This window comes from Branchiostoma belcheri, unplaced genomic scaffold (genome assembly GCF_001625305.1).
Source record: "Branchiostoma belcheri isolate BF01 breed outbred unplaced genomic scaffold, Haploidv18h27 scaffold7, whole genome shotgun sequence".
Classification (NCBI taxonomy): domain Eukaryota; kingdom Metazoa; phylum Chordata; class Leptocardii; order Amphioxiformes; family Branchiostomatidae; genus Branchiostoma; species Branchiostoma belcheri.
The window spans coordinates 5,139,641-5,153,654 of record NW_017804353.1 but is presented as its reverse complement, the minus strand read 5'-3'; the positions used below and the strand labels follow the sequence as shown (position 1 = coordinate 5,153,654).

The window sequence follows — 14,014 nt, the reverse complement described above, 5'->3', positions numbered from 1 at the left end:
TGGAACATAATACCTTTTTTCTCCACTGGGGTTAGGTTGGGAGGTGGGGGGGATATATTTTAATACCAAAGTAATAAAAGTACTGAAGAAGGAGTTACAATAGCTCTTTTTCTCTCTTTTTTTTTATATGAGCTTAAAGTTTTCAAACAAACATAGAAGCAAGGCTGTAGATGTTACATCATTTGACAAAGCTTTAAGATAGTTTTAAAGTTTCTCTTGAACCTGTCTTTTGCATTTTTAACACAGAAAAAGCATCACCTTACTCTGCTCTTGCATATTTTGTCTTAAAATCCATGGACCTCATTTTCATTTCGACAAACGGAACGGACTTCTCGTGGCCCTTCCAGTGGTACCAGTTGACGCCCTGGCTGTGCGTGTTGTCGCCGTACTGGCCGTTCAGGTTGCTACGATGACAGTTCTTGTACCACCACGCTCCGTGGTACGCAAAGGCACAGTGGCTGAGGGCGACGTCATTATCCTTGTCCCTCGTAGAGAAAGGCCTGTTGTTGTGGTAAGTGAGGGAGTCGCCTGAAATGTGAAAAGAGAATAAGTTGATTAATGCAGATTTAGTGTAGTTTTAGGTCACGAAGGTGTGATAAGTTTCTGCACCTTCATTCTGATGAATTCTCTTTTTCTTAATTGTTGTCACAACATATAACGGTAGGTTGAGAGGTTGGTACACTTACCTTGTACATATATCATAGACCTATCTTTTATATCTTGTAGTGTTGTACATCTTTTAAATATTGCAGTGTCAATACAGGTGCTTCTGTTGTAGATTTAGGCTGTAGAAAAAGCGACCATCCAAAGAGACGGAAAGAAACAGCATTACCACCCACCTGATGTGCCGGAATATTCCCCGATGTTGAGCTTGTATAGGTCTGACTCTGAGCCCAGTTTGAAGTTTTCCCACTGCCCGTACACGGCGTCAGCACCGTCGGCCAAGTCTATACGCAGCTGGTAATCTCCTTGGGCAGATAATCTGTGGATGTTGTCATTTCCTGTGGGACAAAAGGTCACAAAGTATGCCTCGTCAGTAGCTGAAGAAAGATGGTGGATGCTGTCTGAAAGCTTCACTTTTTATCATAGTAAGTCGTGTGTACCACTTTAAATCCTTCCCGTTATGACGAAGTATGTTTATTTCTTGATTTCTTTTTGGTTTCTTTCATCAAGTTATTCATGTTACATGTCCAGCTGTCACGGCTCATTGTAATTAGCACTCATTTACTGTGAGGCTATGTGATTAACTGAATGAAAATTAGAGTGGAATTCAAACAATAGATGACTGCCTCACCGAGCCAGAATTCTCCTGTGTTTTCTCCGAATCCTGCGCGGTACTCTCTCCACCGTCTCCAGAAGTCTACAGAGCCATCCTGCCGTCTCTGGAAAACCTGTGGAGGAAAATTCATGCCTGTTTGGTTAGCAACACAGAATGATCAAGCAAATGACACATACTACAGAAACTGTCTTCAAATACTCATGTAACTGACCAGGAATGGACACTGGCTTATGCTGTCATGATAACAAAAATATTATCAGTGTCTCATTAATCATCAACTATTATGGTTTCTTTCTTCCATTATACACACAAAAAAAGGTTCATTATACTCCAAAAAGGCTTGACATTCACACTCCCCCTATTTTGTAATCATACAAAAGTCTGGTGACTTAAAAAATGAAATATCAAAACATACGATCCAGCCTCCGCCATCAGTCTCCATGTCGCACCAGACCTCAATGGGCTCACCGCCGTCCGAGGGGTAGACAGTGAAGGGACCGCTCTCTGTCTCCCCATTGGCCACCACCTGGCCACAGTCGCTGGGGCTGGGGTAAGGGATGCCTGTTGGCAGGACGGTCAAACACAAACTCAACATCTCAACATACACAAAACATAACAAGTTTGTTGGGACAAAATTTTGTCTAACAAAGGGTTTAAATATATATATTATTAAGTTTGAATTGATTTGTGAGACAATATATAAAATGGTATTTTTTCAAAGATAACTTTTTAGTTCATTTACTTTAATTTCGAAAGCTTTCATCTAACCAAAAATCATATTATTAACAATAAAGAATAAAGCATAATAGGAGATGCCACAGCTATTCATTGAAAGATTTTTTCAGATCAACCTCAATTTGAAATAAAAAAACAGCGCTAAAATATTTTTAGCAACTTTGAAATTGTTATTATTTACACTGACTCATTTACAGAAGGGTCACATTTGTACATTAAAGACAACACTATTTGTTGTCAGGAAGTAACAAAAAGTTGGAGCATCTCCTATTAAATGTCCATGTTGCATACAACAGCTTAGGGAGTTGTCGCATGGCGTTCTGTAACAATGCTGCTACAATGAAAATAAAGCAGGTGGAAGTCAAAGCTGTGACTCCAAAACAGTTGTACATGTGCACATGATATAATAGCAGTGATTCAAAGACATGAAGTTAGTTTGTCACTAACGTCATAATGATAACATCTCCCTGTATGCGGATGAAATAGAATACATATTCAGGTACAAAGTGATTTCAAAATTCTCAACTTGGAAATATATTTTAACAATGATCATTAAATTTTGTTAGATCTAAATTGTAAAATAGTCTGTTAAGTCTAATACATTCATAACAGTTACATATGCATGTAGGCAGGGATGAAATCAGACAGGGGAAATTATCTGTCAAACCAGCACTTCATCATGCTGATGAGAGATACTAGATAAAAATTAAGGTACACATAATAATGTGCCAAGTTTTGTTTGTACCTTAGCTGTTGACAAAGATGCAAGGAACTTCAAAGCATGGTTGATTATTTCTGAAAACATCCCTGCTGACATTATTCATTAGGTCATAACATGATAAAACCTTGGCTGTCTGAAACCGAGGGCATGAGAAAAACAATCATGACCAAATCTACAATCATGGGTTTCTCCTGTATAAGATTTCAGTCTAAATTTAGTCTATGAAGAGTGATGTGACTGTTTCTGACAGCCAAGGTTTTGTCTCAATGTCTTGTGGAATTGTCTTGTGGTTGTAGAAATGGCAACTGTTTATAGAGTAACTGTGAGGTGACGTGACATGAAGTGGTTCTGTCCGTTTATTTTGTCACCGTGATTTTTGAGAACTCACCACCGGGACCCACGGCGGGCCCTACATCCGTGCCTGAGGGGGCAGGAACACCAGATGAGGAACAAAAGACAGTCAAAATAGAAAACAAGAAGAAAATAAAAGAGAAAAAACTCAAATAAAAAGCAACTAAAAAGGCAGTATAGATGAGATACTATGAACGTAAAATAAAAGGACTAAAATTCTACAGAAATGATAAAAATTATGAAGAGGCAAAAGAAACTAGCAAAGAATAAGATTCATGAAAACAAAAATAAAACTGAATGTAACACTAATGAACAGAAACAAAAAAAAAACTAGTAAAATAAAGTGCAATAAAATGAAATAAAAGTTGAAAGAATAAAGGTCTACTCTACATCAGACTGTAGAAGAATCTCTGGATAAAAAAGTGCAACAATTATTTCTGTTTGACCATAGTGCGATCCTGTGCAAGGATCACTCACTATAAGATACATACATCTGATGTGTACATGTTGGTGTGTACTCATTGTTGAAACTGTGTGTTGTGTTAGCACCATAATTAGACTGTTAGCTGATTATGAATTAGTCAGGGATCAAACTTGTTAGCGAGCCAAACCATTGCTTATTACAGGTTCAACTTCCTTCTTTTGTGTGGAAAGAAATTTCTCAATGATAATGGTTGTCCTTAATGTGTAAAATATTCTTAATACCGCCACATCAAAATGAATGTTCCTGACAATGGTATAAACATGTGCAATGTATACATGTATATCATTGTAAATATAGTAATGTAGCAGCTAACATTAACAAGACATACTTTGAAAAATCCAATATGATTGATGTGTACAATGCAACAGTAAACAACTAAAGCCTGTACAGAATAAACATTCATGATACAATCCCTTGCTAACTTGAAAACAGAAAGTAGAAGGACTATTTTTTCTCACCGACTTGGGTCGTTGCCTCTACCAGATCTGCGCGAATACCTGTTCCACTGCTGGTGTAGCCGCTGACTGTGATGGCATACCTGGTGCCAGCCTCCAGGCCGGTTAGGGTAGCCTCCTGTGGACACAGGCCACCAACACATACTTAAGATTTGTAACTAGACTAAGTATAACATTCCTCTAGACACAGATTTTAAAAGTGTCAAGAGTACTCAATTTAAGATAATGATATACAATCATGTTTTGGATAGGTGAATGATGGCCAATATAGGCATATACATGTATCACAACCATCATTTGGAAAAAAAAATTACATTCACTCACTCATTTTACTGCATTATACAAGGTGAAGATACTACATTTAAACACTTCTGCTTGAGGATTATCACAGTGATTTTGATGCTAAAATTGTTGTCTTGTGACTGAATACAGCTTTTAGATTTGTGGAGCTTTGTTATAAATTCCTACAACAAAACTTGCAATGGGAAGGAAGACTCACCAAAGTGTCTGCACCCTCCACTTTGTAAACCTGCGCGTCGCTGATTTCCAGAGCCCCGTCAGCAGCTATGGCTTGGTAGAAGACCTGGTACCCCTGTAGGGCCCCTCCGGCCTCAGCATCTGATATTCTTGTCCAGGACACACGGATGGATTCAGCGTCCACTGCTTCTGCATTCAGGTTGCCTGGGCCTACGGTAGGCACTAAGGAAAAAGACCCACGAAATAAATCATTTGCTTTTCACAGCAACAGCTAGTTAGAAGTGAGAGTTTGAAGGCTAGTGAAATGTACATGTATTGTGCAGTAAGTGCCTGAACTGATGGATTGAAATAGGTGCTACAGTACATGTATTATCGTGACATTGATGTTACTAGTGGTGCAGTTAAATTATGGTGCTAAAAAAACAGACAAAAATGTCTGTCAACTAAGTGGTGCTTCTGAACTGAATGGAAACAAGGTAGACGTCAGTCTGAAACATGAAAGACGTTACAATATCAACACACTACATTTAGTGCAGGGTTAATTTTCCTTCTCAAAAGAAAAAAAAACAAAATGATTAGCAGCATTGTGTTTACAAGTCTGTGAAGTCAGACAGTCGTACGTAGAGTTAGCACTCCTCTAGCATGGACACATTTGATTGGTACACACCACCCTCTTCTGTCCTTGTGGTCACCTGACTACTTTGCGGCCCTTCTCCTACGCTTGTATAGGCAGACACAGAGAACGTGTAGCTGGTCCACGGTCTGAGTTCGGACAGATCAAAGGAGAGCTCGGTATTTTCTGTGTCGATTTCGGTATAGTCCTCTGTGCCCATCCTTGCATAGTAAACCTTATAGCCTTGGATCACGCCATTGCGATCTGTCGGGGGTTGCCACGTCACACGTAGTGCGTCGGAACCTTGAGCGATCCCTTGGACATCTTCTGGCGCTCCAGGAACTTTTTTAGGGGGGAGGAAGATGAAGGGTGACATAAGCACAGGAAACATACATGTAGCAAACAAAATCATGGCATAGAAGTAGCATGACAAGGTGCAGCACAAGGTAGTTACATGCTTGCAGTGGTGACTAGCTTTTTTGTTAATGGCAAAAACAATGCAATGCAGTGACAGCATTATCAATTGCACTAGTGCATTTTGCAAAGGAAATAGACTTGAAATTGCTTGAACATATGCTGGCAGCATGTTAAGGGTATATGGGTTATGCAAAGGATATATGGGAAGCAGGACTGGTGCAGAGTAAGGAAAGGTCGGGAGAAGCAGCATAAAAGGTGAGCAACTGGGAAAAGATGGAGGGCAGCAGTAGCAGCTGTTATGGTTTCATGGTGTCAGTTTGTTGTCATTGTTGTCAATATGGTCTGACTGAGTGTGAAGCCTCTCCTCTCTCCAAGCAGTGGCATGTGTGATCTGATAGAAGAGCTCCTGTCAATGTATACCATAACCTGTTGCTGTGTGTACAAAAATAATAAGTTGTGATGTGCTAAAAAATTCTGTGGTATACAGTATACAGTGACTGTGATCTGGAGAGTCTACTTGGAAGACAGAAGAAGTCATAGATGAGTTGTTGGTTATGTCTCCACACTTCATCAGTCCTTGGTCACATACCGTCCTTCATGGTGCGAATGATGATCATATTGCTTTTCATTCCGTCGCCTCTGCTGGTATAAGCAGCGACAGAGATGATGTATTCTGTCCACTTCTTCAGTCCAGTTAGTTTATAGACCAGCCCCGTGGATTGCGTGTCTTCAACGCTCGGTGCGATCTGCCCCATCTTCTGATAGAAGATTTTGTACCCAAGGATTTGTCCGTGAGCGTTATAGGGTGGCTGCCAGCGAAGCTGAACGCTCTGCGAATCCCACACCAGCCCTGATAGGCTTTGAGCTGGCCCAGGAACTATGAGGTGGAGGTAACAAACAATGAAGGGGTGACATGGGGTGGGGATGAAAGGGCATGAACAAATGCAGATGCAGCAAAGCAAGTGAAACTGTTGAATTTTACAGACACATAATGCATAGCGGACATAAAATGCAATGGCTTGATGAGCAATAGCAGATACACTGTTGCAGTAAGTGTGAATAATACATTGTACATGTATATCCATGCGCAAGCAAGCAAGCAACATGCAAGATGGAGATGAATTGGGAGTACAATGGAGGAAAGGGAAGATGGGGATGACGTACCACCCTCAAGGGTTCGAACAACAAACTCATTGCTCCGTGGGCCATCTCCAGCCATAGTGTAAGCGACCACAGAGAAGATGTAGATGGTGTCTGCCTTAAGTCCAGGGAGCGTAAAGGAAGGTTTTGTTGTCGGGGTGACAACAACTTGGTTTTCTATCTCGTTCGCTGACCTATACAAGACCTTGTAACCCAACAGTCGACCGTAGATGTAGAGGGGAGGTTGCCAGCGCACCTCCACGGTATCGAAGTCCAGGGCAGTAGCAAACACCGCGCTCGGTGGTCCGGGAACTTTGATCATTTTTGCAGAGGAAAATGGATGAGGTAGATGAGTTGTTGAGGATATATTTCTGTGACTGTGCATTTTTGAGTTGCACAGCACTTAAAGCTACCCACAGATAGGGAAATGCATTGCTAAGCTTGAATGATTAACAAAAAAGATGGGCATGATGATGTCAAGAATACTAGCATGATGAAGTATAAAATGGCGAGTTGTTCAGGCACAAGAAATGGCAATTTGAATAGAATTAGCAATGCTTCTGTAAACTGTAAGAATCTATACTTATTCAACAAAATTTAACTATTAGTATATTGGTCAATGGCTGATGTAAGAAGTTATTTCATTCCTTAACAATTAGTAACAGACTTACATGTAAATGCATACAGTTACACATACATAGTTTTACAGTGCTTAAGTTTACACAACACAGATGGATTAAGGAAGGAGAGTGCTTGTCTCTTTGTCCCAAAGAACCACATGTGATCCTTGATGATAATACTTGTGACATAGATAACAGAATTTGTTAGTGGTGAAGGAAAAGTGGAAATGAAGACTTTGAGACTCAGAGAGGAAAGATTGTTCCAGTGAGATGGTGACATACCGCCCTCCGCCGGCCGAACTAAAACTGGGTCACTTCTATCCCCGTCTCCAGCTCCCGTGTACGCCACGACCCAAACGTTGTAGTCGTCCCAGTCCAGACCGCTTAGGGTGAAAGCCAACTGCGGCGTCCCGATATCAGCAACTTCCACGTCTTCGTCACCCGACTTCTGGTACAAGATCTTGTAACCGACTATGACTCCGTTTTGTACAATCGGCTGCTGCCATTGTACAAGTACACTAGCGGAGTCATCTCCAGGACGTGCCTCAATGCCGATGGGAGGACCAGGAACTTTGAAAAAGGGAGATGATATCATTAGTATGTTTCCTCCAACTGCAATGATAGAAATCTGAGCACAATATATGGGTCTAGAAAGCATTCTACATAGGAAGATGAAAGACTGAGCAGTAGTGGATAAGCTCTCAAATTTTTGTAACACCTTGGTTACAAGAGGAGAGAGTTGAGAAGATGATAATTAGCAGTGCCAAGGACCTTCTTGAAGGTACAGTAGGTGGTCTTGGTCTACTTAGATAGAAGAGTGAGAATCTACAACCGGGTAGAAGTGCACAGGCCCTTCTTTTCTTGGGAGGTGATCTACAAAGATTGAAGTGTGAGGAAGGTGATGGAAGTTGTTGCGTTTTACATTTACATACCATCTTCTCCTGTTCTGACTACTATGACTGGACTTCTCAAGCCATCCCCTGCACTGGTGTAGGCGGACACCCAAATGTTGTACTCTGTCCACTTCTCCAGATCAGACAAAGTGTACATCAAGTCAAGCAGGCCGGCGTCTTCTTCGTTCTCCCCTTCTTCCCCAACCTTCTTGTACAAGATTTTGTACCCCTGGATCACACCATTTTGTTCATCTGGTGATGGCGGCATCCACTGCAGCTCGATTGTTGTTGAGTCTATGGCGATCCCCTGAACTTCACGTGGGGCTCCGGGGACTTGAAGGAACGGTCAAAGTGTCGTTAGCACACAAGGAGATATTATCATCAATTGCATACCTCAGATTGTATACAAAGAGTCACGGATGATGACATAAAGTGGCAGAAACTGCCAGAAAGAAGTGGGAAACTTCAATTATCCAGCTACATGTACATGTTTATGTCATTTGATGCTAATGTGTAGAGATAATTACATATTTTGATGAATTCTCGTTTGTACAGTGAATGTGACGAAAGGTACATATACCTTATGTAAACTATGAATGTGATGAATGAAGTGTCTATGTGTTGATTGTATCTTGTTAGGGGGTAGTGCGCTGTATTGGACATACTTGCAGACAACATGCAAATAGGTAGGGCAGGGTCATCGCAATACAAGAGTCGAGCGGTATGATCCAGAAACAATTCAAGGCATTAGCATATCACAAGGACTCAAAAGTCGCTATCTGGTTACAACAGAGGCAGCACAGTGTATGCGTGATACGTACCACCCTCTTCTGTTTGCACCGTGATTGTCTCACTTCTTTCACCATCGCCCGCTGAGTTGTAGGCTAGAACTGAAACAGAGTACTCTCCGAACGGCTGAAGTCCGGTCAGAGACCATGATGCATCGGGTGATCTCGTGTCAACAGTTTCCTCGGTGTCGCTTCCGGTCAGCGTCCAGAAAACTCTGTACCCTTCGATATCGCCCTCGGGTGCTTGCCAGCTCAGTTTCATGGAGTCAGACGTTTTTTCAACCGCAGCGAGATCAGTTGGAGCACCGGGAACTTAATGAGGAAAAAAAACTTGGTCAAACATCACAGCACTTGCAAAGAATATATCCATAGTACATGTAAGTGTAGGATGATTTGGGAACATTTCTTCACTGTTTGTTATTTCTATTAGAGAAGAAGAAAAACCTTGTGCAGTAACTCACCTTAGTTCAGGATGGCCTCTTTTAAGCCCAATCATCACCATATAACCATATATCGCATTGCTTTGCCTTAAGTTATGGATGCAAGGAGCTTGTCTGTTAAACTTATCGCAAGCACATTACACTTACAAATGAGTGCCCTTTAAACCAGAAGAAAGGCCATTTTTCCAGTCAGGGGTTTGACTTTGATACCTACCACCCTGCAATGTGCTGACTAGGATTTCCTCGCTTTCATCCCCATCGCCTGCCGCCGTAAAGGCTAGCACGACAATGGAATACGTCGTCTGTGGTTCCAAATCCAGCAGCATCGTGGACAGCTCAGCTGGTCCCAACTCAACAGTTGAGAACTCAGCAGCATTTTCAGGCATGTAAATCACCTTGTACCCAAGGAGCACCCCATTGATCTCTACGGGGGGTTGCCAATCGACTGTAATAGTGGTGGGATCTACAGCATGACCCTGGACATCTCTAGGAGCTCCAGGCACTGAGGAAAGAAAAAACCAAGAGAGGCTGGTAGGTTAGTTCTAAGCCCCTCAGGGCCCTATGAAGGCATGAAGAGAAAAGCAATACAAGGTTGGGTGCAACCCATACATGTAAAGCTTAAAGAGCAGTTAAGAAAGAAATACATGTTGCTGCCAGTCTTGCGACAGTCTGAGTCAGAGGCAAACTATGTAAGTCTTTAAGGTCAGAAAAATAGTTGTCCATAAGAAGAGGCCAATGTCCATCTGTCCAACAAGGATGTCATATCCCCATCTGTCCAATATCACTTTTGGGCACAGATGTGCATGTACATACCCCCCTCTGCCGTTTGTACAGTAACTTGTTCGCTCCTCTCTCCGTCCCCTGCGTCAGTGAAGGCTACAAGCCAGATGTAGTACTCAGTGAGCGGCCTAAGGCCCCTCAGTAAGTAAAACGTCTCGTAACGCTCAACGTCTTGGGTCGAGACACTGGTCTCCTCTCCTACTATCTGGTAATGCAGATGGTACCCCAGTATCTCTCCGTTTGACTGGGATGGAGGTTGCCAAGACACCTCAATGGCTTCAGAGCCGAGTGAAGATGCTCTAATGCTGGCAGGTGCACCGGGGACTGGAAGGGTGAAGGGTGCAAAAAGAAAAAAGTGCTTGCATGCAAAAGAAAACTATAAAAAAGGGTACAGATTCAGATACATAAAAGCAACAATGTCAGTTGTCTTTAAAAGTGAGCAAATTAAAAATTGTGCAGCATTTACAAGAAAAGATGAAAGTTGGGTAGTGCTGTTGGTTGGAGATTATCAAAGAGTTGTGTTTTGTTTGATAGAAGAAATTCAGGGTTCACCTACCACCAGCTAATGTGCGAACGAACGCTGACTGGCTACGCTCGCTCTCACCACCTACAGTGTAGGCAGTTAGATACATTTCATATTCTGTAGCAGGCCGCAGCCCACTGATGAGGTAGGTTGTGTCAGATGATCCGGCTTCCGCCTTAAGCGTCTCTTCGCTGTCGAAAACCTTGTAGTAGATGTAGTAGCCGACCAGGTCTCCGTTTGTATCTGTCGGGGCCTGCCATGTGACTCTGATTGCGTCAGGAGCTTCTCCTTCTCCAGTCACCCCTAGGGGTGTTGTTGGGGCTTGAAGTTGCAAGGGGAAAAGAAGATATTCATTTCACAGCCATGATACAATGGTAGTTCTTGACGAAGAAATCTGGATGATGGAGAGATGAGGATGACTGTAGAGTCTGTTATTGTGATGGTGGTACAGAGGCCTTGGTTAGAAGCCGCGATGGCATCACAGGAATGCCACACAAGTTGGCAAAGCCAGACTAACTGGTTATACCGAGTTACAAAAATCCAGAGTCCAGGAACAGTGTTTAACTTCCATAAATGGCCACAATGTTCAGCATGGTACATCTCATTAAGAACAATGAAAGGTGGACAACATTAGGACAGTGATGATTACCAGTATTGCCTGTAGCCAGGACAGACTTGGAATGGAGTGGCGACAACATAAACAGAATGATGCAAGAAATAAACTGTGCCTTGTGGTTCTATACTTGCCTACCAGTTTTAAGGGGGATATTGGGGTCTTCTTTAATAGTTATATGTTGAACGGGAGTTTATAAAGGATGTTATTAGAAGCCACAACTGCTACCTACCACCACTCAAAGTTTGGACCAAGACTTCCCCACTACGTTCACTCTCCCCACCCTCTGTGTAAGCTGTGAGAGTGATTATGTATTCTGTAGCAGGCAGCAGCCCACTGATGCTGTAAGTGGTTTCGTCAGGACCAGCCTCAGCTCTTGACGTCTCTGTGCTTCCCACAACTTGGTAGTAGATGTAATAACCAAGCAGTTCTCCGTTGGTCTCACTAGGGCTCTCCCATGTGACTGTAATTGTGTCAGGGGCTTGTCCTTCAGCAGTCACACTTAGGGGTGTCGATGGTGCTTCAGTGAGAAGGAAACAGGTGGCATCACTTAGATACAGAGTAGAAACTATGTCCATATTTCAGCAATATGCAATGTTTACATTTGTGCTAGAACAACAATATTAAGAGTTTTTAGGAGATAGAGTGAGTTAGATACTTGTTCTGGACCTTTTCTGTTGTTTACCAACATTTAGACACTTGACAGAAAAAATGAAAGCAGTATGGACAAAGTGAATAAATCCCTCTTGATGACCTGGTGAAATGTCCATTATGTTGGTTGAATGAGAGGATGAACAAGAAATGTGTACAAAGGGCAGACATGTGGATAATGCATGGTGTAGCTTTCATCCACTCCTGGTAACAGGAGCTTTTTCTTCTTATCAGTTGTCACCACACGAGTAGGAAGCTAAGTCTAATGTCATCTTCTGAGATACAAGTGTTCAGTAGCACTGATACAGACAGTACAGATATGTGAAGGGGGAAGATCGACAAGCTTGGATTTGAAAGCATTGCAGAAAGGACAGTCTTTTGCTGAAATGTACATGTATCACAGTGAAGAACCCAGGACTATAGATAACTCTATTTCATAATGCATGGCAATATACATGTGAAGCTGAAGACACACCGTTAACAATTAATAAAAAAACTGAGAATGTCAAAACCCTGTTTCCATCTGCAAAATGTACCATATCATCAAGCTATGAACACGAAGGGTATCTATTGAGGCAATGTGATTTAAGATGTGGCAAAGCTGACACAGGGTGCCAATGATGGATTACTCTGAAGCTGTCACTGCCCTTTGGCAATAGTAGCTTATAATCAGCAGGCCAATGTAGCAATGCAAAGCTGTCAATCCTTAGGAGTCTGATACAAGCTGCATAATGAAGCAATAGCAACAAAACTTAGGTTTCCCTTATACAGAACCAAGATGTCAAGGAAATGTACAATGGCCAAGATGGGCATCATGGTTTCCTCAGGTGTTCTTGGTGCAAATTTTGAAATGAACAAGGCAGATGCAAGCTGTAGATGGCTTAACTTGAAGGCAAAAAGCAGGACACAGTTTTAAGTTAAGATGGAGTAGCATTGGCAATGAGCTGCAAAGCATGGTGGTGCAGATCATTCCAACTTAACAAGCTTTGAAAGCAATGGAAGCTGGAATGATAATGGATGAAGTGCTACATACCACCACTCAATGTGCTGACCAGGGCTTCCCCACTACGTTCACTCTCCCCACCCTCTGTGTAAGCTGTGAGAGTGATTGTGTATTCTGTAGCAGGCCGCAGCCCACTGATGATGTATGTGGCATCATTTGGACCAGCTTCGGCCCTTGATGTCTCTGTACTTCCTACTTCTTGGTAGTAGATGTAATAACCAAGCAGTTCTCCGTTGGTCTCAGCTGGGGTTTGCCAAGCAACTATGATGGTGTTCGGACTTTCTCCTTGTGCAGTCACGCCAAGAGGTGTTGACGGAACTTCAGCAGGGCAAAAGAAAGTGTTACATCATGTGTATGTCAAGTGGTGCTGGCATGAAATTTGAGGAAAGTTATGGACAATGTAAGCATAGTTCTGGGTGAACATGATCTTTGTGGAAGGCCATCATCATCAGAAGCACAAAAATGGCATGGTAGCCAGCTTAAAGTCAGGATAGTGCAGAGATATGCAGACATTTAGAAAGGTTTTGCAGTATTACGACAGGCCAACTATAAGTTCACAACTGTCAAAACAAGTTTACATTGCACCTTGATGGCTAAAAATGAACATTCAGCAGAAAGTGACAGTAGTTTAAAAGAAGGGAATAATCGAAATTAAAAGTAGGCAAAGTTGGGTTTGCTTCAATTGCTACCTACCACCACTCAAAGTGCGAACCGGAATTTCCCCACTACGTTCACTCTCCCCACCCTCTGTGTAAGCTGTGAGAGTGATTATGTATTCTGCAGCAGGCAGCAGCCCGCTGATGCTGTAAGTGGTTTCATCAGGACCAGCCTCAGCTTGAAACCAGTCTGGGAATCCCGCAAGTCGGTAGTAGATGTAATAACCAAGCAGTTCTCCATTGGTCTGGGTTGGAGGTTGCCATGTCACTTGAATCGTATCAGGGGCCTGTCCTTCAGCAGTTACACCCAGGGGTGTTGATGGAGCTTTAGGAAGACAAAATAACATGTCAAGTCAGGTATATGTCATTTGATAT

General features: G+C 42.4%; 2 protein-coding genes across 2 annotated transcripts in view; one reads left to right on the top strand and one right to left on the bottom strand.

The window, feature by feature from the left end:
* LOC109484479 (zinc finger CCCH-type with G patch domain-containing protein-like) overlaps positions 1 to 14,014 on the top strand; it is a 101,236-nt gene that overhangs the window by 10,744 nt on the left and 76,478 nt on the right. The window lies entirely within an intron of this gene.
* Positions 131 to 14,014, bottom strand: part of LOC109484472 (tenascin-X-like) — a 56,538-nt gene continuing 42,654 nt past the window's right edge. The window contains 18 exon segments of the mRNA XM_019787739.1: positions 131 to 528; positions 840 to 1,001; positions 1,295 to 1,391; positions 1,695 to 1,840; positions 4,029 to 4,143; positions 4,525 to 4,724; positions 5,170 to 5,457; positions 6,122 to 6,409; positions 6,697 to 6,984; positions 7,575 to 7,862; positions 8,225 to 8,518; positions 9,007 to 9,285; positions 9,628 to 9,915; positions 10,227 to 10,517; positions 10,750 to 11,037; positions 11,562 to 11,849; positions 13,014 to 13,301; positions 13,677 to 13,964. Of these exon segments, the coding sequence (XP_019643298.1) occupies positions 260 to 528; positions 840 to 1,001; positions 1,295 to 1,391; positions 1,695 to 1,840; positions 4,029 to 4,143; positions 4,525 to 4,724; positions 5,170 to 5,457; positions 6,122 to 6,409; positions 6,697 to 6,984; positions 7,575 to 7,862; positions 8,225 to 8,518; positions 9,007 to 9,285; positions 9,628 to 9,915; positions 10,227 to 10,517; positions 10,750 to 11,037; positions 11,562 to 11,849; positions 13,014 to 13,301; positions 13,677 to 13,964 (4,445 nt within the window). The 3' untranslated portion in view covers positions 131 to 259.